Source organism: Cygnus olor, chromosome 2 (genome assembly GCF_009769625.2).
Source record: "Cygnus olor isolate bCygOlo1 chromosome 2, bCygOlo1.pri.v2, whole genome shotgun sequence".
NCBI lineage: Eukaryota > Metazoa > Chordata > Aves > Anseriformes > Anatidae > Cygnus > Cygnus olor.
This window is the reverse complement of record NC_049170.1, coordinates 143,937,308-143,961,907: the sequence shown is the minus strand read 5'-3', so window position 1 is coordinate 143,961,907 and position 24,600 is coordinate 143,937,308. Positions and strand designations below refer to the sequence as shown.

Here is a 24,600-nt window from a genome sequence, read left to right as displayed (position 1 = left end):
TCATATTCAACATACAATCAGCCAGAATCCTCAGATCCCTTTCCACAGAGCTGCTCTACAGCCTCTCATTCCCTGTTCCCAGGTGGGTTGTCCCTTCCCAGGTGCAGAATGTGGCACTTGCTCTTGTGAAATTTCATATGGTTGGTGATTGCCTGGTTCTCTGATTTGTCACAATCCCTCTGCAATGTCTCTCTACCCTTAGTGGAGTCAACATTCATTTACCACAGTGCTTCGTAGATTAGTCAAAGTTGTTTATGCCAGAGGTCATTTAGCTCATTAAACATGGGAGCAAGAAATTTCATTAATCAATGATGTTTTCAAAGCTAAAAGTTCCAATTAATTGATGTTTAATGGTATTTTGTTTGCCTTTGGTTTTGTTTGTTTATTTTGTTTTTATCAAACAGGAGACATAATAAGGTACCAGTGTCAACCAGGCTTTACATTGGTTGGTAATGAGATTCTGACATGCCGACTAGGTGAAAGGCTTCAGATGGATGGAGCACCACCTACTTGCCAAGGTGTTTTATCCCTTTTCTTTCCTTCTACCAGACCAGCTCAATGGTGATTCTTTAACTATCCTCCACTTTCTCTTTACATAAGATGCAATATTTAAAATATTTCAGACCTTTAAAACTACTCCCAATATTATCACTGTTATGGTAAATATATGTCAAATATTAATGACAAATCATTAGTAATGTTTTAATACATTTGATGAGTATTAAGAGTTACTACTCTATTTTGTGAAAATAATTTCACAGATTATTCTTTGGAGGGAGCCTACATTTAAAAAAATAGAAATTAGAATATTTTGTTTTCTCTAGGACACAATGTTATGAAAACTTATATGGGAATTAAAAAAAAAATGCTAAATTAACATAGCATGGATTTGGATTGGCAAAATCAAAATATTATCAGTTTTTCAATGCAGCATTTTTATTCAGTGTATACTAAAGATAGTTTTTATGCTGTTAAGGGGTGTGTGTGTCTGTTCATTTTCTGCCTTTTACTCAAAACTTTGGGGAAACAACACTACCTTAATGTTAAGGTTGAAACAAGCTTACAGTCGTGACAACCACTAACATCACAGTTTAAACCAATCTTTATTAAGCTGACATTTAATGTATTACAATAGTATAGAAATTGTCATGAAAAATGGGAAGGGTCAGCTAACCCTAACTATTTTCCCCTGCTTTATGCACAAAACTATGTAAAAGTCAAAGTCATTCCTATGATTAAGTCTAGTTCTTAAAAATAAAAAGTGCTTTTGAATTGTGAATTTTAAAAAGAGCTTCAATAATGCTCATAATTTCTTAAAATCCATGCATTTATTTAGGTAAAGTTGTGTCTAGGAATTGCTTTCAACACCCCAATTTAAATTAAAACACTTACTGAGCAGGTGCTCACATAGCTTTTAATGAGTGGAAAACAACAGGAACCTCCAGGCGCTGCTTAAATGTTAAAATATTGTAATAATAGATGAAACAATCAGTGACATATGTGCTGAACCTGAGGCATTCTCTCAGCATGCGTTGCTGAAGTTCAACTGTATATTCATTGCAAGACCCAAGTCAAAAAATCAGGAGTGGTCAGTTACTGTAGTTAATCTTTTCCTTGTCACATATAAATGCTAAATATTGGATCAAATACTAAATGCTAAATCAGTACTCTTATTGTTTCAGTCTAAAGCTGAATGAAATTAACATAATCTTCAGAATTAGTGGGCTCATAAAATGTAATAAAAAATCAAAGTAATTAATTAAAAATGTTTAAAACGTCCATTCAAACTGGTCGCTTAGGGTAAGAAGCAACATAATTTTCCCTTGTATTTATTTAATGTGTGCATTTGAAGTTAGCAATATATAAGCTAAATTTCAACATTCAAACCTGGATCTACAGATAACTAGTGTCTAAAGGTAGCAAAATCATATGCCTAAAAGGTATGTTTTTTATGATTTTAGTATACTATACTGGTTTATTTATAAGCTTGCAAACTTTAATTGTGTAGGCTGTAACTCATTACACAAAAGTTATTCTCAATAATTAAATTTAGCTCTTCTGTTGGTAATGTTCATCCTATTTTTCTTACTGATTATTTATTTATTTATTTTTTACCAGTTAGAACGTATATTTTAATATTAGACTTTATAGTGTTGACTTCTTCTGCCTTAACCTGGTATATATGCTAGACACTTTAGACAGCGTGAAGTGAGTTTAGGTTGAATTTTGCTTCAATTTTTAACTTGATTTACAGTGTTGTAAATACCTACATTCAGCTTTCATTTATTTGTTTAAACTGAAGAGTGCTGTTGAACAGAGTTTAAATAAAAATATTTTCGTTTTGAATCAAATGTATTGCAGTAAAGGTGTACTTGTCCACTAGAAGAAAATTTTGAAGCAAAGTCTATTTCTGATTTTGTATGCTGATTATAATTGCTACAAGTTAGTTTACGCCAAATATTAAAAACTATATTGACTTAATTTTTTCACTTATGTGTATCAGTTGCATGAGCATTTCTTAAAATACATGCAGATTGCCTTCTTTCCATCAGAAAATAATCACATACTTCCACAAGCTTATGTAATTGCCTATCATCTTGCTTTGTTAAATAGAGTATTTCTCATGCCCAGCATCTAACTTTGCCCTCAGTTTCCTTGAAATTAGCTTCTACTTTCAGGATCAAATGAAAGCTTCAGAATAAGAAGATTCAGATTATGTTTTGTATCATAATTAGAGGACCATGCCAAAATTATTGAATGAAAACTCTCAACTATATCTCAGCTACATTAGCTCAGATTCATAAAACAACTTAACTATTTGATTCCCGGGGGAAGCCTTTGTATGGAATTAGGTCTTTAAGATCTCTACAAAATTCATGAGCAATATTTAGAAGGGGATTCTGAAACTGAAGCGAGTATGCAAAGCAGAACCATGCAAAGATAGCAAAACTAGTGGTAAATAAGCTAGTTCAGCCAGATGACTGTGTTGCCTTTCTGGTTATTTTTCTCTCTCTCCCTCTGCATGTGTGTGTATGTACATTTAAAGCTTGACGGGATCAATTCTTCCATTTGCTTCAGATAAAGTCTAAATTACCACTGGCCCAGCACTGTGGTTTGAGAGCCAGATTCTAGGCATGAGAGTTTTGGTTATTCCTATGTGGAATGAAGGTCTTATTCAATCTCTTCTTGATTAACTGAGGCAAACACAGAAACATGAGAAACATTTTATTTATTTATTTATTTTAATTTAGCAATTGATTGGTAATTTTGAAAGTAATAGATTGGTATTTAAAATATATGGACATATTAATTTCTCTTAACATGAGTTTTATCTATGAAAGAAGATCATTCTCTCACTCTGTTTTTTTTTCTGCTTTCCTGTGACTTACATTTTTCGCCACAGTCCAATTACTTTTTTCCATAAAAAAACTATTTTCATATTTAATAAGCCAATCTAAGATCCTATTATGCTGTTGTTAACTACAGGAGCTCAGTACTAACTCACTTTCATGTAAGTGTTAGTTGTGAATATTAAAGCCAGATTTTAAAGATCCTGTTAAACAGTCAGTGTTCAGTTCTGAATAACCTGTAGGTCACTTGTCCATATATCCTAAAGCAAAACTGGTTCTTGAAAAAAAGTTCCAATGGTAATATCAAATATTTTTCTTTAATGGGATTGTTATTCTGTGTAGACCTAATGAATCTGGATTAATTCAAAATCTGTACATCATGCTTTTAAACCCCATTTTTCTCAATTTCAATAGATCCTTTAAATAATGATGTTAATTAATTTAAACACTAGCATTTACTATGCTCACATCCTCTCTCCCTTCTGAAACTGTGACAGTTAAGAATACCCAGAGTTGCAATGCATTTTCAAGCAAATCTATAGCTGGAAGATGAATAAATTCAGAATATGATGTGGAAACTAAGAAAAAATAATTATTTAGAGTAAGGTGAAGTTTAGGTAGGCAATACCCACTGAAGAAGTCATCAGGGATGGAGCAAGTGTTATTTTTCATCCCTGTAGGGTACATTTTCATTTTGTGGGGTCCAGCGTCTCTCATCAAGAGACCAGGGTAAATCACATTCCTTTTTGTTGTTGTTTCTCAGAGTTGAATTTGAGATAAGAGCTGTCAGAAATTAAAAACTTTATATTTTGGAATTTCTTCATCAGCTGACTTACCTACTTATCAGGGAGATGGTCTGTCTCTGGGTTAAAAGAAAGAAAGTTTCAGGTTGTCTGAACTTCAGAGTTCACTGTACTAGAAATATGAATGTGTAACCAAAGATTTCTCGTACAAAGATCTAATAGAAAAGGAAGTGGTCTGCAGATATAGATTCAATATGAACATAACAAAAATGACACAGTTACACATCGGTTATCAAAGAACTGAAGGATAATAAGTTATATGGAGCTAAAAGAAATATATATGTCAGGATTATTTTTTTTCCCCTTTGATATTTATTTTCTCATCATTCATTTTATGGTGCACTGTTGTACCAGTTTTAAAAAGGAGAGTTAGCATGAGATTCCGTAACTCATTCAGGAATATAACATCAACATCTTAGTCTGTGATTATAATAACCCTTCCTTGCTGTTTTATTTGGTAAGAGATAGGAAAGAAATGGGACTACAGCATGGAGAATGAAAAATAGAACTTCAAGTAATTTTTGTTGCGTGTAAAGGCAATAATTTAGCATTTTCTGGGATTTCTATGAACCTTAAAACTAAGTAGCTGGATTAGCACAGATCATCTTTTTGTCTAGTGCTAGTGAGTAACAAAATGTCAATCTGAAATGTCTTTTATTTTCTACATGAAAGGCAGAATGTCTGAATAGTGCTATATTGTGCGGTTTATATGCATCAGCATTCTTGGAGCTTGATTGAGGATCTCAAAATTTAGGTGCTGCTTTCTTTTATACAGACAGATTGTGGGAGGAATTGATTAAACTTTCTTCAGAATTTGACAACCAAAAATCACAATGTCTTCAAGTTTTATTTGAAGTGCAAGACTTTACATGGAATTATTGCTGACAGTAATAGTAATCTGATGAAGAAAAATCTATATTTCTTTTTTTTTTTTTTTTAACAATGAAACAATTTAGTACTTAAACATATATCTTCTAGAAACTGAAAGAAGAAAGATACCATGAATTAATAACTACTGAAGGTTGCAGAGGTTATTTTCAGGATATATATTACTTCTGTTGTTTTGTTGTTTTGTCTGTGTGTGTGTTTTTTTGTTGTTGTTGTTGTTTTGTTTTCTACTAACTAGCTATGTGTTTGAAATGTTTTCAGTCTTTCCAGATTTGGGAAAATAAAATAAATAATGCAGATCTTTTAAACTAAGGAAAATCTTGCAATTAACATGAAACAAAAATAGAGTGCTTTAGATTTTTTATCAATCTGTTTCACAGTGCTCTGTCCAGCCAATGAAATACGTCTGGATTCAACAGGAGTAATACTGAGCCCTGGCTATCCTGACAGCTACCCAAATCTCCAGATGTGTGCATGGACCATTTCTGTGGAAAAGGGTTATAATATCAGCATGTTCTTCGAATTCTTCCAAACAGAAAAGGAATTTGATATTCTCGAGGTGTTTGATGGTAACTATAGGATACACAATTTTGTATGATACATTTTCTATATAATGCATTTTTATTTTACATGTGTGCTGCAACTCACAAATCACTGTTTATTAACTATAAATTTATTAATTTATTGATGATTTTAATTTATTCATTGTTTATTATTAACTATAAATTAGTTAAGTATAAAAAAAAAACTTAAGCAATTATTTGGATTTGTTTTTCTAAAAGGAATTGTTGGATTATGTTGTGTTTAAAAACAATGCTGCATTAGTTATGTTTAGAAATACTTTTTTTTTTCACAACAAATAGGTACCATGTAGTATATAATACATATATACAACATGTAAATTTCCATTCCTAAATCAGATTAATTTACCATTTGCATGGAGGATATTTTATTTGTATATTAATTATATTAACACAATTTATTGTATGTGATTTAAAACATTGCAACTCCTTTGTTTGTTTATTTTTTCTTCCTTGTATCAAGGACCAAATAGTCATAGCCCATTGCTCATTTCTCTCAGTGGGGACTATTCATCTTCTCTCAACATAACCAGCAATGGCCATGAGGTATTTCTCCGGTGGTCAGCAGATCATGGCACCAATAAAAAAGGATTCAGGATAAGATATATAGGTATGTAAATCAGATTTTTAATCATGTGTATAAATTTTCATTATAGACCATATTTATTTATGTGAAAAGAGTAATATAAGCTGTATTTTGTGACATTAATTGCCAAGACTAAAAAGAAATCCAGTCTGTTTTATATGTGAACCTGGTGATACTGATTTCATGAGGGGAAAAAACAAAACAACAACAAAAAAACCATATACCCTAAATAGGATGTATGCATCACATGCGCTCTATAGAGATTTAAGCAAATGTTTCACAGAACTTTTACATGGTTTAAGGCAGTACTAAAGCTGAAAGAATCAGCTTCCTCCTTCTTACATGTCATTTATTGGCACTTGTCTGCCTTTGTCCTTCATCCTGGATCTTTATGCAATTCAACATTAATGCATTTGGTGGGACAGAGGAAAAGGTGGCAACAAGGCAGTAGTGAACAGCTGTAATCTGGGAAAATATGGGACTCTGATGGGTTATACCCTTTAATTCAAGGTTCAACAGAAGCAGCATACAGATATAAAAAGCCAACATTGTATGCATTATTAAATCAAATTAACATGAAGATGGTACTTAACAAAGAGTGATTTTTATATAATTGCTTTTATAGAACTATTATATAATACCATTTTTACAGGTTAATAATTTTCATCAATCAAGCTAGAGGAGGTTTTTTTACTGTTTGCAACAATTATACAAAATCTGTATTATTTATTTATTTATTGACCAAAGATGTGAAATACACAGAATTAAAAGACCTGGGGATAGTACCTTTAGAACAGTTTCATTGCCAATACTAAAGAAGTTGGTGCCGTGATGTCATGATACAATTTCACTTTACAAAGTGAAGAAATAGAAAATAAATATGAAATTCTTCTGATTTTTTGTTTGTTTGTTTTTCCTCACTCAATTTTTGACTACTTCACTAATGCAGGAAAATAATTAGACAGCACAATAGTCTGTAAAACAATATTAGTGTCATCTCTTCCTTTAGAGAGGACAGTTTTCTCAGAGGTAAAATGTTTGCTGTGTAATTAGATAAAATTCACTGTTGGCTAGACAGAAAATATTACACTGTACTTATTTTCATTGTCTATAGTACCCGTTGGATCCAATAAAAGAGTATGAGGAGAAAGATCTTAAAACTTTAGTGGCAGTAAGAAAACTATTGACAGGAAGTATTTAGTAATATTTACCATAACACTCAGAAAATACCAGTGTATTTTCTTATATACTAAAAGAGTAGATGTGTTTGTATCTCTGCTTCTTCTAAGAGTATAAGGCAGGAGCAGTGTAGTGTAAGAAGAAAATGTTTTTGTAGTATGTGCTCTGAAAGATACGATTCATGTTCTACTGCTAGCTTTAATAAAGAGTAAGTGAACAGCCATATGACTCCATCCTGATCAAAGGATGCCTTTGCCTGAGAAAACCATTGCCCTGAAGTAAGTCATAGGACGTGGAAAGGCTTAAAGAGAAAGTGAAGCATCAACTCTGTATTTGCCTGAGGAATGGAACGGTGTCTTTCTAGTTACCAGTATTTCTTCAAAGCATGAAGGAAGCACTTGGAAACCAACTTCCAACTTACTTTTCCGTGCTACAAAATGGGGACATACCGTCTTAGATAACATCTTGGCTCCTCCTTGATGAAAAAGATTGGAGACTAAGTTAAATGCTTAAACAAACAACATTTATGTTAAACTGGCTACCAGGCTGTAAGTTTCTTTTGTTGGAGTTTTTTGGCAAGGTAGCCAAAACCAGGTGACTTTGTTCTCATGAACTTAATGGACAAGGGATTTAAAAGAAATGCAAGCATAATGACATCATGATAATTAAGCAATCCTTAATGTCATGCAGATTTAATGTACAAAAATCCTTTTGCATTAAAACAACTGTATTTCTCAAAGATATTTTTGTTCTTATAAATGCTTCTGGATTTTTATTTTATTTGTATAACATCCAAATAAGGCTTCTCTAAGTTTTTTTTTTTTTTTTTTTTTTTTTTTTTTTCCCCGTGGATTTATAGTGGCACTCATAAATATGATTAAAATCTGTTTTAGCTTTCACTAGTTCACTTCATTTCATTGTATCACAGAACTTGAAAGTAACTTATTTAGGACCAAAAGGAAAAAATAATTTGTAAATAATTATGTGTAGTATGCACTTGATATTTTCTTCTTCCAAAAATTTTGTGTACTACAGACACATATATAATTGCAATAAATTTCATCATAAATAAGTTTCTATGGTTTACTTGATTTAAAAAGAAGATGATAAGTAAAAGAGGAGTTATAGAAGTGAGCTATCTTTATATATCAGTGTGTGTGTGTGATCAGTATCTCAGGCTACTAAACCCTGAAGCCCTTACAAGGCCCTATTCTTCAGTAACATTGTGATATTCTTGCAATATGTAATATTCTTTTACCTTTACGCTTAGTGAAATTGCTTGATGCATGTGTGATTAGGACACAAAATACAACTTCTACTGATATTTTCTCGTATTGTTATCAGATGTCCACTGAATTCAATAAGAATTTGTCAAGATTGCGACCTGGATCCTAAATGTATTTTTTTATTTATTTAATATTTATGTTTAAAGCTCTCTACTGTAGTACTCCAGAGTCCCCTCCACATGGTTTCATTGTCAGTCAGACAGGTGGACAGCTCAACAGTATGGTTCGCTGGGCTTGTGATCGAGGTTTTCGGCTCGTTGGGAAAAGTACTGCTGTATGCAGGAAGTCTCCATATGGTTATTACTCATGGGATGTTCCAGTCCCAGCTTGTCAAGGTAAACTATTTAATTATGAAATAATATACCCTAATTAACTTTATTTTATTTTTTCTAACATAAATAATCAATTTTCTGACTTAAAATGAATAGGAGGTAATCGTTTAATGGTCATGCCTCTGCACCAGAATGCTTCTATCTAATAAACTGTTCAAAAACAAATGCATTTTTAGGAAACGGTATTTTAACAGAATTCATTAAGGTGGGCAGATACTAAAAATAGTGTATATCATTATGAGGACAAAAAAAAACTATAAAGTTGAAGTTGAAATTATTCAAAAGTTCATGAATGCTTAGTAAAGTTCATTTATTTATTTATTTTTGTTTAGGTTCTACTTTAAATTTATAATTTTAAATTTTACTTTAATTGCCACTTTATCATGATCCAAGCACTATTTAAAAAGAAAAAAAAAAAAAAAAAAGGGGAAAACAAAGAAAGAAACTTGCTACATTTCCAAGAACAGGAAACTGGAGAAAAAGAAATCATTACCTTTAATGCCATTCTAATCTTTCAGGATTTACACTGAAATTTAAAACAGAATTAATCAGATTAACTGATGTTTTATGTTTCAAGCTATCTACTGTTGTACTCCATGCCCCTCCTCACAGTTTTGTATTTAGTCCCTTATGCATTATAAAAGCAAAACATGTTTTCCTTAACAAGAAAAAGAAAATGGTTATTTGATGTCCATCACAATTGTATTCTAATTATTCCTTTCCTGAAGAATGCTATTGTTCTGATAACTTACATATCTCACTCTTCAGTGAAGTATTAGAATGATTTTTTTCCATGAAAAAATGCAGCTGTGTTTTATAACTTTTGTTCAGAACTTCCTATATCAAGGAATTTGCATTATACTCTTACATAAGCTGGTGAAAACACCAGTTTATATTCAGTTAGATTTCACAAATTATGTGTTCATGGTAGTAACAGATCCTTCATTAGGACATCCCAGCTTAGTGTTTTGATTAGATGCTTGCATACATTTTGTTCCTGTTGAGCAGTGGAGATAAATTCTGTATGAATGTTCCAAGCTAATTTCCCACAAGTGTTTTTTGACAATAAGTCTTTGAACTGCAAGTATGCCTGTATTTTTTCAAAACTGTGGTACATGTGGTGCATTTGCTGCATATCATTCTTTATCTTTTTCTGCTCATAAGTTGACATAAGGACTGCTTTTGTGGCAGTTATTTGCAGAACCTGATCAGATTGTTAGCTAGATATCTCAAATAATTTGGAAAGTTCTACTGTTTTTTGTTGCTGTTGTTTGTGTGTGTTTTGTTTTAAAACATATCAGATGTCATGCTGTCTGATCAAACGGAAAGATTGTTGGTGCCGACTGTTTGAACTGATAATTATTTAATATATGTATTAATTGAATAACAGCTAATTATAATTATGCATATGATGAAAGTTAATTTGATAAATTATATGGATGTCATTCAAGTCTTCCAACAAGTCCCTGCGTGCTAAATATGGTTGTGGCCATGGTATGTGGCTTGCAATTCACAACAGCAAACTTCAGAATCAACCTTACTACTGTGAAAACCCTCAGAAGTAAGATGATTCCATGCATCACTCATGCATCTAAACTTCCCCTTGCTTTGTTGAGGTGAAAATTATCCCCATACCTGGATGATACAGTTTTATGATATGAACCCTTTCATTAAAATTTTGAGAACACCGTATGTAAATACGGTGTTACATAATACTGTAATACATAATGTTCTTTAACAGAGGATATTTACTGTACAGAAGGGATTAGCCATTTGCCATTCCACATTTGCCTCCACTACTGAGGAATACAACTTGAGCAAAAGTAGTTCTCTTTTAAGCATGAGCTAGTGCTTTTTACATCATCTTGTTATAGAGGATGATCATTGTTTTACTACCCATAATAACTGTCAGTCAGCTTTTGTCTGCTGTCAGGTTTTTTTCTCCACAATTTACCACCTATTTTGCCAGGTAATATCAGATGACAAAGTCAGAGCCCTGCCTTCTACTTCACATTTACATTTACAGTGTGTGTGAGTCAGCACAGGTAGGCAACAGGAACAACCACAGAATCACAGTTAAAATGTAAAGAGTAGATTTATTCTTGTTACCTCACTAATCAGGGGATCCCTGAAACAACACCTAAGCAGAGGGACATGAGCACAGGCACACAAGCAGGAATGCAGCAACCACTAAACAGGGTCAATGATAGGAGATCACCGGCCTGCTGATTTCACTTGTTTTTATCAAAAGTTTGCACAGGTGCAGTTTTTACCACCATGCTGTGATTCTCACTGTGCTTTGATTTTCTCTGTACCAAGGCCGGGAGCTCAAGCACATCAGAGAGGGCACCTCGAAGTCCACCAAACACCTATGTTATCTATGCACAGATGTGCTACTTGTCAAACACACAAAGAGCAGCAGACATAATTTATATGTTTTTCTACATTGCCGCTCCCCAGACTTTATGTATTCCCAGCTGCAAGGTCACTTAAGCGTATTTACAATCCTCCTCTCCAGTTGTCCATTCTGATCCCATCCTCCTTGCCAATCTTCTACTTTTAACCTATTTCTCCCAACGCAGTCTAGCTAGCAAAGCCAGTTTAATCAGTTCTTCACCTAAGTTGGGATTGCCACAAGTGACCATTTAGCACAGCATAAAATGTTTCAGGCATTCTTTTTTACATAGTAGTGCAAAGACAAAAAACAACAAGAACAACAACAAAAAGTTATTTGCAATTTCTTTGTTACCAATGCATCACATTTTAATCTATTTATTTTCTGTCTCCTAAATGAAGATTACCAGTCAAATCACAGTAGAAGTTACTGGCATCATTCTATAGGAAAGGAGAAATCTAAACTTTGTGAATTCTTTACCTCTGCAATCAGCACAATTATTTATTTATTTATTTATTTTTTATACTAAGTCCATTCCTTGACCAACATTTTTTGCTGCCTGCAGAATATTTCTTGACTGTATTTAAATTAATGAGTTTTCTTTATATTTTTCATTTTTCATCTGTACAATTAGTCACTACTGAACTCTTTCCTGTCACTAATGAATGCCAGCAGCCTTTTCCATTACTGCTTTTTATTCTTTTTAAATTCATAAATAATGTTAAAGCATTTTCTTATGTTCTCATTTTTATACCTATATGAACAGAAATCTTGATCTCTGAACCTCTAAATAGATAATACCAGCCATTCTTGAAATCTTGCCCTATAGAACTTTCCAGATACAGATTTTTGTGGGTGAAAACTTTTTTACATTAAGTACAAAACCAAATATATGTCAGTAGAAAACATTCAAAGCAGAAGTGAGGAATCAAAAAGAAAAGCCTCAAGTAAAACTTCAGCAATTACCTGAAAGATTTCAAAGAAATTTCAAAGTTAATACAAAAGCACCATTCTTCTGCCATAGAAAGAAGTAAAAGGAAACTGCTTCGAACTCTAAATTGTATAATAGGAACAATACAAATTAAGTAAAAACATTTACTGTTCTAACTTTTAGATATTAAACGTTCAAGCTGTATCTGTTAAGTGTAGTTCTTAAACGTCACAGAGCAAGTGAACAATCAAAGGTCTTTTATAGGGTGAAAAGTCAGATTTGTGTTTGGGAAATTATCATTACAGAAACTTTTAATTGTGACTTGACATTTAATAAAGGATATTTAAGAGTTTTATCCAAGTCCAAAAATAATTTCTGAATTTCTTATTTCAGATAAGTCTTTAGAATTGTGGTGATCTTCAAGAACTCATAAACTTGAGGACTTCCATGCGTTGCATATGTAGATCTTTGCAGTTGGAACAGTGTTCAGAAGTTCACGAAAAAGAATAGGTGTTAGCGTTTCAGATGTGATTACAATTATAATGTTGATCTGCAAAAATGTAGCTTTACTGCCCAAGCCGACGTATAATCATGAAACATTTCAGTGATAGATCTGTGTTTTGGGCATTTTGGATATTCCATAATTGTATTTTTTAATCCTGTTTTCAGTTTAATTCTGTTTTCAGATGTGTCAGTAACTTGTGTGGATCTTTTCAAGTTTTTTCCCTTAACTAAAAGCCAGTTTCTGTGCAAGTTCCACACAAGTAAAATGCACCTCATAACTGCTGAAAACTGAAAAATGTTGCTGAATGATTCCTTGGTAGTTCTATTTTTATTTATTTATTTATTTGTATAAATGGCTGTTATCAAAGATTCAGTGTGCTGACATGAAACCTGTTTCTTAAAACTTTAAGGTTAAGGGAAGGATATATTTTTCTTACGCCACAAGATTGATTCTGTTAATATGGATGATAGGACTCAAAATTTATCAAGTAAGATACTAATGGAGATCTTTGAATACTGAAGGAGTTATTAATCTCTATGGTAGATATAAAACATCTCAGATAGATACAAAAAATATATATTTTTCTGATTGCAGGAAGAAAAAAATCTATAGTACGTGAACAAGCAGCGCTATGACATGTTTTAGATGTCAGGATCATAAGCAGCAGCTGTTGTGTTGTTGTTGTTGTTTTTTTGGGGGAGGATGTTGGATATTAGCTTTTATACCCTACTGAAAGCTGTCCTTGATGCAACTGGCAATGGACTTGTTTCTGGCAACTCCAACTCTGAAACTTCTGTTTATCATTACATGTGGTTTTGAAGGACAGGGCTAGCTTGGTCAGTGAAAATCTCCATCAACTGATTTTGAAGAGATGAGCTATATTGGAAACAATTGCTTATACCAGCTTGTTTGTTTGTTTTTATACCAGCTTTTGGCTATCTTCCTCTTTGCATAGATGGGTCTACCTAATGTTTGGTGCTGCAATCCAAGCTGTTGAGGAATTTGATATATATGTACATTTGCATTTTAGTGTTATGAGGGCTCTGTTTCTTTCTTTGGTGGAATCAGGTGAAATAATAGAGCTCTGTCAGATGTTTTGTAAGAAGTGGAAGATGGACCATATATTTAATTAACTTGCCAGTTTTGATTCTTCTGGGTCATGTCTTCATACCCGCTTGTAGATTGAATCTGACTATCTCCTAATCTTGGTTTTCTTATTTTCTTCTAAAGATGTATGTTTCTAGTTGCCAGTAGATAGCCATAAAGTATATGTTTTTATGGTTGCCTAGACAAGGTAATGAGAAAATTAATTGTAGTTTTCTGACAACTTTTCCGTACCGCATGTCCTGTAGTTTAACTTTACACAGAATTCACAGTTTCTTTTCATGGAAATTCAAGCACATTTTTTTCACTGATCTTATCATGTATGTTCTGCAAACTGTAATGGCATTAATGCTTTACCTGTGTCTCAGCTGTGATTATTAGCTTTGGTACAGAGCCATACTGTTACATTGCTTATGAAACAGATTTGTCTTATACCAGACCAGCTCACAAAAGGGACAACAACTGATCACTTTTTTTTTTTTTTTCTACATACTATTTATGCATTGAGAGGCTTAATTCTTCATAGCTCTGCATGGGAGGGATAGGTGGTCTCTTACTGTTCAAGATTCCACTTTAAAGTAAAGTACTTAAGAATTAAGTGCCAAAGCTCTGTTTTAGGGATCTGACTTGCATTATATGTGTAGTGTTAAAATGTGGAAAAGACTCAGTTTTTGTTATTATTTAGGGCTATTTCTAGGGCTACTTCTTTTGCTTTCCCTCAATAAGGGAAATAAAAAAATAATTTTGCTTTCCCAATAGTAGTAGTAGTAGTAGTAGTAGTAGTAGTAGTAGTAATAGTAAAGTTGCTTATACTTTCATTTGTAAATTTAAAAATATTTTTAAAGGGTATTTTATTTCTCCTTTACAGGAGGAAGAATAGAATGTTGAATGTTAATATTACTGTTGCCAGAGGTCACACAGGTCATGTGATGGAAGAAACCCAAAGTACAAACTAGGTTTCCAATGTCTCAATCTGGTGCTTTATTCTTTCAGCCATGATGGTCATGCCTTTTCCAGATATTTTTTATTTCATCTTCTTTTATTGTCTTCTGCATTTTGAATGAGTAACTGCAGGGTTACGAACCATGTATTTTTTTTTTCTTTTTCATAGAAACCTAGGATCATAGAATGGTTTGGGTTGGAAGGGACTTTTTTTGTTTATCTAGTCCATCAAAAGACAAAAACTTTCTGAGATTTAATTCCCTAAAATTTTAACAGAATTTATTTGTAGCCTTAAAACAAACATTAATGAGTTAAAAAGCCATTTGTATGAATTTACGACTGTTGATGTTACAGTACATAATCCCGCTGAGAAAGGCTGTTTATAGTGAAGAACAGATACAATTACTATGGCTTTCTCTTTAATCAGCAATATCTTGTGGAATTCCTAAATCTCCAGTGAATGGTGGGATATTAACTACAGATTACTTGGTTGGCACCCGTGTTACTTACTTTTGCAACGATGGGTATAGACTATCATCCAAGGAACTTACTACAGCATCCTGCCAGCCAGATGGTACCTGGAGCAATCACAATAAAACACCTCGCTGTGTAGGTAGGTAACATGTAAAAAATCTCTAGTGAGTAAGAATGTGACTATACATTTTGTTTATTTATCCAAAGTAGAAAACTTTATATTATTTAAACTTTCAGCTTCAGGAAACTTTAAGTTGTGTGTAATTGTTGATATTAAATTACTGCGAAGTATATATTTGAAGTATATATATCTGAGATATATTCCAAAACATTCAGTGATAGCAGAAGAAATACACTACAGATTACAGAATACATTCAAGCTCAAAATTAATTTTCAGCTAAATCAAAGGTAATGGTTGCAAAGGTTTATGCAAAAGTCAATCTGCAATGAGGTCTGCACAGTTCATATACTGTTAACAATTAACAGTTCAGAATTCCAAAGTCTCTCCGGTATTATTTGAAATTATTGCTGATTATTATATCCAGCCTATCATTATAACCCAACACTATCTAAACTCTGGGAAACATCACTGAAGAGAAAATACCTGCTCAGTTCCAAAGAGAAGCAGATAACTTCAAATTTATAAATGGGGTATGATAACCCAGGTGACTGTAAGGCTGATACAGAAATGTCACAGTGCCAGATGCATATTAAAATTTGGATTATTTCACCAATTGAACTGGAAAGGAAAGAAAACATACCCAAGATAATTTTCAAGGACTTTCCTTTTTTTTTTTTTTCTTGTTCTTGTAGGCATTCCTACTGTGCCTTGTAGGTATTCCCTTATGCCTTTTCCTTTGTTTAAAAAAGTAATGTGAATTGAGAGGAAGAAAGCAATATCCAGTAAAGATTTTCTTCTGTGACATTTTCATTTGATCACAGGGAAAATATTATGCTTACTAACATTCTTCAGTTAGATCAGGGTTGTAGAAGGATGTTTGTTTCCAAAGGAAGTACATTTTGAATTAGGGCATGAGATAAAAATGTGTTGCTGCTGAAAACCCGTTCTGGATATATTATTTTACCTGCCACCATTGTGCAGCCTCTCCAAGTCTTTAAGGTCTCATATAATGTATCTGGGTAGAAAATCAGTCCTGTATTTACATTTAGCTAGCATTTTAGTAAAGATTCTGATATCTGACTATGAATCTACAGTGAATTGCTTCACTGTATGGAGCTATATTATCTACACCAATTACGTAGCTCTGCCTACACCAGTCACTGATCTGTCTGGGCCATTGATTGTTGTTAATTAAATGAGAGTGTTACCTGCTTAAATGCATGCAATTTCAAATACAGTCTTATTCTTCAAACATCATATCACTGGGTTTAAAATATATTTCTAAATTAATAGTTCTACAGGTTTTTGAAATTTGTCTGTACTAAACCACAAATAACTGTGTTTTTGATATTTTGGAAGTTGTTACATGTCCAAGCATCAACTCTTTTACACTGGAACATGGAAGATGGAAAATAGTGAATGGTTCACATTATGAGTATAAAACAAAAGTAGTTTTCAGCTGTGACCCAGGGTATTATGGTTTGGGACCAGCATCTATTGAGTGTCTTGCTAACGGAACCTGGAGCTGGAGAAATGAGCGACCTTACTGCCAAAGTGAGTACATGCTTCATCTATATTTGCTGTGTAGATTGCAGATAAAAATATTTTATTCGGCTTAATTAACAATTAACTAATTTGAAATTGAGATCACTTAATCAGAAAAATTTGTCACTAACCCTAACCTTTAACCAAGGTAGTTAAATAGCAATTATTAATAATGTTCCAAACAGTGTTTGTTTTTAACTTTACAATTTTATTGTTTTTTAATTATTATTTTCAATTTTTGAGTATTTTTGTGAGGAAATAGTAATCTTTGTATACAGACAGAATACTTCATATTGCAGTATTTATTTAGCTGGTTGATAAATATTGCATATTATTGGATGTGCGTTTGTGATACTCAGATACACATTTCTGTTCTGTTCTGTTTTTACCATAAAGTTATTTCTTGTGGGGAACTTCCTACACCTCCAAATGGAAATAAGATTGGAACTCAAATCACATATGGATCTACAGCTATATTTACTTGTGACTCAGGATACATGTTAGTTGGCTCTTCTGTAAGGGAATGTCTGTCTTCTGGACTCTGGAGTGGAATTGAGACCAGATGTTTAGGTATGGATACAACTGTCAAAACATGCCTATTTTCTTTATATCTATCAGATAAAAGTAAGCAAGGTTAGTTAACGTGTCTCTTTCTCTTAGCCTTTCAAACATTGAAGAGAGTTCTAAATTAAAAAAAAAAAGTGTTGCTGTTTTTCTTATCAAAAGATTAACTGTGCTAACCTTTCCACAGTTTGAATCCCATTTGAATCCCTTTGCCTGTGTCATTGGACTGCTGCATATGGCTCCATAGACCTGTACATACACAGCAAGACATATGGATTACAGATCTGTTGGCTTTAATACTTATCCTTAGTAAAATAACTGCATAGTGGACCTGAACTCAGTGGATATGTTATAGAATTAATCTGTATACTTGCAAAAGATGGGGAAAAAAAAAAAAAAAAAAAAAAAAAGCATAAGCATGTGGAAACATGGACAAGAGCACTGCATCCTTATTTCTGAGAGAAAATCACTTTCCCAATGTTATGTATAGATTTTGAAAACCCCTTAGTGGTACATATTTAGACATCTTCATTTTTTTTTAAATGCTCAGATGCCAGTCCATGAATTGTTCATGAATAAAGTGAACATGTGATCTCAGTGAAACAATTACAGGCCTTCTTTTTAATTCATTATCACCAACTGTACCCTGAGCTTACAGTGTTAATTGTAAAGACATTGATTTTTACTCTATATACAATTAATATTTTAGTTTCTGTTGAAATCGAAGTGATGACAGTATTCTGATTTTAGAAGGCAATATGAAAGACATATTGGCCCTTGTCATTTGTGTGGGCATGAACATATAAAAGAGTATCTGTGAACATAGATTTTCTATTTAATTTAGTGTTTCTAATTCAACTAATATGTATGTTAAATGTTTGTGTTTATTGCTGTTCAAGTTTTCAGAAATTTAAAATTTTTCACTTGAGAAAAATAAATCTAAACAAAAAGCCAAATTATATTCTATTTATAAATAGCATCTTGGAAAATTTCATGTTTTACACATTTACCTAAATAACTTCATACCTTAACTTTAAAATCAATATATATAATCAAGTTCATATATGCTAGTATCCAGTAACAATAAGTACAGAAAATGCATTTTAATTTATTATTTTTTTTTTTTTACTAGAAGGGAAAAAAAAAGAATCTAAAAGATTCATTGAAATTATTGCATCAATTTAATGTGACTACAGTAAATCTTCAAAGGTATATCTTCAAAGCTTTGGTGATGGCAAATTGAAGATAGGATGGATGAAAGTTTTGATTGCAGAAATAGAATATAGCATGCAGCATATATAGCATGCAAAAAAAAAAAAAAAAAAAAAGAAAGCATTTTGTAAAAATAAATGCCAGTGACGGATTGTTTATAAAAGGGAGACAGTAATGAGTAAAATAATTGCTGTTGCAGCAACACTGCCTGTTGTGGTACATTATTTTGCAAGAATGAGATTTCTGGAAAGAAAACTTCAGTTCAATTCTTGTTCCCTCAATAATTAATTCAAATTAAGAATGGGACATAAGTGATGAGTTCAGATAATGACAAGTCAGAAGACATATTTGTTTAAGAAGGCTGAAAAATAAAATGTTGGAAGGTGCAGAGAATGAAAGACAAACAGCAAAGCAGCTGTAGAATTCTTAGGCAGGCATCAAGCAAGAAGGAAAGAAAATTGGCCCGAGGGAACCCTGTGAGGGAGGATGTAGGGGCAAGGAGATAAAATACAGCAAGAAGATCTACAGAGCAGGTATTGTTATGATCTGAGAAATACATTTCTGTACAACTTATGAATAAATTATGGTATTTGTTTTCAGTTACTGAAAAAAAAAGTAATAAAAAATAGATTTTTTTTCGTACTTCTATTTTTTTCTTTCTCCTCATAGCCATAAACCTTTTTTTTTTTTTTTTAGCATTTACCTCAGAGCTTTTCTACTTTTACTTGCTGAAAAATGTAGTCATGCTTAGACTCACTAAATTAAAAAAATAAAATAAATATATATATATATATATAAAAAAAAAAAAAACAGGAGGCAACACTGTTTTTCACTTTTTAAACCTTTTTTCTCCCAGCAGTACTCTTGGTTTTCTCTCAGCAGTCCCTTACTTTCTACTTCCTTACCTTTTTGCATTTTTTTTTTTCAGTTTTCTGCTGTAGGTGTTCTTTTTGTTTTGTTTTGTTTTGTTTTGTTTTGTTTTTCCTGGCAGATTTAAATATCAGTTTGTGGTATTTGCATTCAGTCCCCAGTGAAAATAATCTACCTTAGCTCCTGAACAGTTTTAGATCTGAATTGCATTTGGGAGAAATAATTTAGCTATCTCACTGCAAAAGACAGTTAGCCACACTGTATGATCGTTTCAAGTGAAGGCTAGTTATTACAACAATGAATTTTGTGATTTTATTCAGTTTCATCATACAAAATTTCACAACTAAACCATTGCTCTTTCATAATGATTCCCATATATATTTCCCAAATGAGAACAGATTTAAAACAATGTACCTTTCTGGTTTTGCACTGTTTTTTTTTCCGTAGTCAAATCATATGGCGTTACTCCTTTTTCATACTAGTGTGACAAAACTGACATTAGTTATATGGAAGATCATATATATAATACAAACAAGTAAGTGGGAAAAGGTTTGGGGGATTCAGCTGTGAGATGAAATGAAAGAATAGAATTGATCTTTGATGCCATTGCACAGTAAGTATGTCTCATTCAGAAACAAAAGCAGTTTCTCAGAAAACTGTACATGTGCAGAAAATTATACATGTGCAGTATTAGTTTTTTCCACGGTACCAAAGGTCCAACAGTAATCTGAGACCTTTGGAAACTTTCCACAATCACTGAAATCAATCAATCAATCAAACAAACAAACAAAAAACACTCCAAATCCCCAATTTTGTCTTTTTTATATGTATCTGTATAGATGTAAACTTGCAGACACCAACGAAAGCATCAAAAGATACTGTATGGCACTTCAAAAATCATTTCAAAATGTTAATGAGGTGAAACAAAAATTATTTGACGTAACTCCATTAAAATGAGTTTAAAATGGAAGTCTTGTAAAGCAATTAACAGGAGAGGGTGAAAATAAAGCAAACGAATAAAAATACTTATTTCATATATTAGTATATATTAATATTAATGATTTAAATATTATTTAAATCTTAATAAATATTAATGAGCTTCTGACTTTATTACAACCGTGAGAACTTATTCAGCTGCATAAATTTGTGCAAATTTCATCTATGTTCTCAAAGGTTCTCTCATCAGGAACTCTGTATACCATTACAAACACTTTCTGTGGCAAACATACTCAACAGCTTACCATATGCACCAACATGACAAGATGGTGATTTGAAATGAAACAAATATTTCAAATAGTCAAACAAATAGTTTCCTATTTGTTGGGGACTTCCTTATCCAGAAGTCACATTTCACCCATCAAATTTAATCAGTATGAAGGTTCAGACACTACCTGTATTCCTGTATTGCAAATTCTGATTATTTTGGCATGATTCATACAATGGAGTACTATGTGAGCTTTAAGTTCTTGAGGCAAGAAAATCTCAGTTTTTTTTTTTTTTCCTATAAGAAGTTTCTAGCCCTCAAAGAAAGTGAGAAAACCCTACAAGTCTACATCAGAGTTTACATTATAAAGACTGCAAAGTTCAAAGGAAAGAACAATCCAAACTGCATTCCCTCTAAATGGATTTTCTTACTAGCAACTCCATTGTTTTGAGTGTTTTATTTGTGTACTTATTTATTTGTTTATGAGAACTAGATGACAAAAGGGAAACAGGAGTTTGGGTAGCTGGTAATATTTTTCCACTTAAACTAAACTAATAGTTGTAACACTGCTTGCTTTCCTTGTTTGTCTTAGTTGAGTTCTTTGTCCTGTGTCATTTTCTCTATGAGGTCTCCATTTTCACATGATTTGGTGAATCGTGGTGCCCATTTTCCAAGTTCATTAAGAAAAATTGTAACAAAAAGCACATGGTTCATTCTTTCCCTGATTCCTTTAGGTTAAAAGCGTGTTTGTGATATTCATATAAAATATTTCTCATTTTTGGGGAATAGAGGCTAGGCCAAGAAAGTTACGTTTATAATGTATGCAGTTTTACATTTGTGATGCAGATTACATATATATTTATATTTTTGTATTTATGTGGACTTCTATATCTGTGTATTTTTATATTTATTCCTTTAAATTTCTAATGCCCTAATGTTAATTTCAATTTAATCTTAGCCAAAATAAAACTAGTAGAAATAATTTAGAAATCTACAGGTTTTAATAAAAGGAATCACTTATTTTAGAAAGAAGGTTTGATAATATAAATGGAATTTAATATCTTTGCTTCACTGTCTTTTTCAAATTTCTTAAATGTGTAAAGTGCAATACTGTAGTTTTCCCCAAGTTAATAAATATAAAACTTTGAGTGAAGTTATACAAAAATTTGAAGATTTTCTTGCTTTAATTAAAGAAAAAAATAAAATATTTTTTACTTTAAACTTCTCTGACATATTTACTGATCTTTTTGTTTGCTTATTTGTTTTTATTTATTTATTTTTTATTATTTATTTTGAAAATTCTAGCTGGTCACTGTGGTAGTCCAGATCTTATAGTCAACGGTCAAGTAATTGGAGAAAATTATGGGTATAGAGACACAGTTGTATACCAGTGCAGTCCTGGTTTTCGGTTGATTGGTTCTTCTGTACGAATATGTCAACAGGATCACAACTGGTCTGGTCAGCTTCCATCCTGTGTGCGTAAGTAAGAGTGGCAATACATACTGATTTCTGCTACAGGAATGTCTATGTCAGAAAAGATGAGGAGTATCTTTGAATTTAGTAAAAGAGAGTGATTTGAAGTAGATCCTCAGAAGTACATGGCTACATAAAATGTGTGATTCATCCATCAGATGAAGTTTAATGTTGTCTCTTAAAATTTCCACTAGATTACTGCATCTTTTGGCAAGTAAATACCTGTTATTTAAAAGTAAATATGAACTTCAAAAAGTGATGGGATTTAGGCACTCAGATACTCTAATTTGAAAGTGGCTTTATATGCCTTAGTGGCTTTTAGAAATGTCTAATGTAAATTTACTTTGACTGTAGTATTTAGTGAAGTAGATCCTCTTGAATTACACTGTCAGCGTTGATGATTAAAATTATCATGCTTATTGCTTCATCAAGTTTATACTATTTTTTTTCTTCTTCTTCAAAATATACTGTTATTAGTTGTAGGTTTTTTTTTTTTTTTTTTTATATGAATTTTCTATTTTGTTAATGAGATTCCTTTTATGTGACAAGTTTGTCAACCTACCTGTCAACGTGTTTGTCAACGTCTGAACTTCTTCAGGGTGAGGGTGACAGCACTGGAACAGGCTGCCCAGGGAGATTGTGGAGTCTCCTTCTCTGGAGATATTTCAAGACCCATCTGGACACCTACCTGGGCAACCTGCTCTAGGGAACCTGCTTTGGCATGGGGATTGAACTCAATGATCACTTGAGGTCCCTTCCAACCCCTACAATTCTGTGATTCTGTGATACCACACAAAAGACTGTTATATAATAAGAAAATATGGTATTTCATTTAGAATTTGAGAGTTCTTAAAGGGTTCTCAAGTGAATTATAATGACTCAATAATTCAGTTTCGATGATATTAGAGTATTGAATACACTTTTATTTAATATATGTATTGAATACTTTTTTGTCCAACTGCAAATACTCTGTTTTTATGCCTTCATTCTTGTTGCAGAACACCTTGTTGTAATACAAGCTGTTAATTCACTACCCTTACTGCTCACTCTCCTTACTGTTTTACATAGAATGAGATATACTTAACACTGCTATAATAATTTTATTAATTTTGTTTCCACTTCATTTTCTAGTAATAAAACATTACTTTTATGCACATGGAAGTGTGCATAATTTATTTCTTTGACAACTGGAAACAGTTTCACAGAATTACAGAATGGTTAAGGTTGGAAAGGACCTTTGCAGGTCATCTGGTCCAACCCCCCTACTCAACTGAGGACACCTGGAGTATGACCATGATCGTGTCCAGGCAGATTTTGAAGATGTCCAAAGAGGACTCTATAACCTCTTTGGGCAACCTATTCCAGTGCTCTATTTGTCTGAATAGAGGGGAATGTGTAGTAAAGCATTTCAGAAGAACACACAAGACTTGGGAAAAAGATTAGTTTTGCCAACGACTGTTATAAACAGGAGCTGCCTCTAACATTGTGATAGATGCTTAGAAGCAGATTTACTTTTGATCAAAGGCTCAAATGAAGTGTATAGTGAAGTGAATAGCTTCACATTTCTGGATTTACTTAACCTCCACAAGTCTTAACTGAATTTTTGAGATTAAATGTTTAAAATTAATGGTTCTGACCTTTTTACTTTTGAATTCAAAATTCCGTCTTGCTTGTACAATGGACAGACATTGATATCGTTGTGTATTGTTACTGCTTATGCATGTGTAGTATACTTCAAAACTTTAAGCAAATTTCATACTCCTGTTTTCACAACAGTATCTTTTATTGTTTTAGGTACAATGAAAAATATTTCTGTGTGGCTGAATACCACAATACTGACAGCTTTATAAATGTTCGTAGTTTAGTGCACTATTCTAATTTCTCTTGTGGGGAAAAATGCAATGCCTTATGTTAAAAGTTTCTGATACCAGTAATACAAAGATAAACATAGAATCATATTAATAGAACATACTAATTTAATTTTCATTCTATATTCGTAGAATATTCTGTGACTCGTCTGTATGCTGTAATAGTTTTTAAAGACCATTTCCACTTTTTTTGTTATTGCTAAAATTTATTTAATTTATATTCTATGAATAGGTTTATTTTAGTATTATCATGTCTGATCTAAAAGGAGAAAAAGAGAAAGTATGTTTGTCAGACCTTATTAATTATTTAGAAAAAATATAGAAATATTTAGAAAAACTCTTAAAAGATAAAAAAGGCATTTTATTCAGCGATATTTTATTTATTT

General features: G+C 32.3%; 1 protein-coding gene across 6 annotated transcripts in view; it reads left to right on the top strand.

Moving 5' to 3' along the window:
* Positions 1-24,600, top strand: part of CSMD3 (CUB and Sushi multiple domains 3) — a 710,416-nt gene that overhangs the window by 626,190 nt on the left and 59,626 nt on the right. For all 6 annotated transcript variants that reach the window (XM_040546910.1, XM_040546915.1, XM_040546914.1 and 3 more), the window contains 8 exons: positions 405-518; positions 5,422-5,610; positions 6,086-6,232; positions 8,820-9,008; positions 15,310-15,495; positions 16,838-17,032; positions 17,420-17,593; positions 22,179-22,352. In XM_040546910.1, the coding sequence (XP_040402844.1) occupies positions 405-518; positions 5,422-5,610; positions 6,086-6,232; positions 8,820-9,008; positions 15,310-15,495; positions 16,838-17,032; positions 17,420-17,593; positions 22,179-22,352 (1,368 nt within the window). The remainder of the gene's footprint in view (positions 1-404; positions 519-5,421; positions 5,611-6,085; positions 6,233-8,819; positions 9,009-15,309; positions 15,496-16,837; positions 17,033-17,419; positions 17,594-22,178; positions 22,353-24,600) is intronic.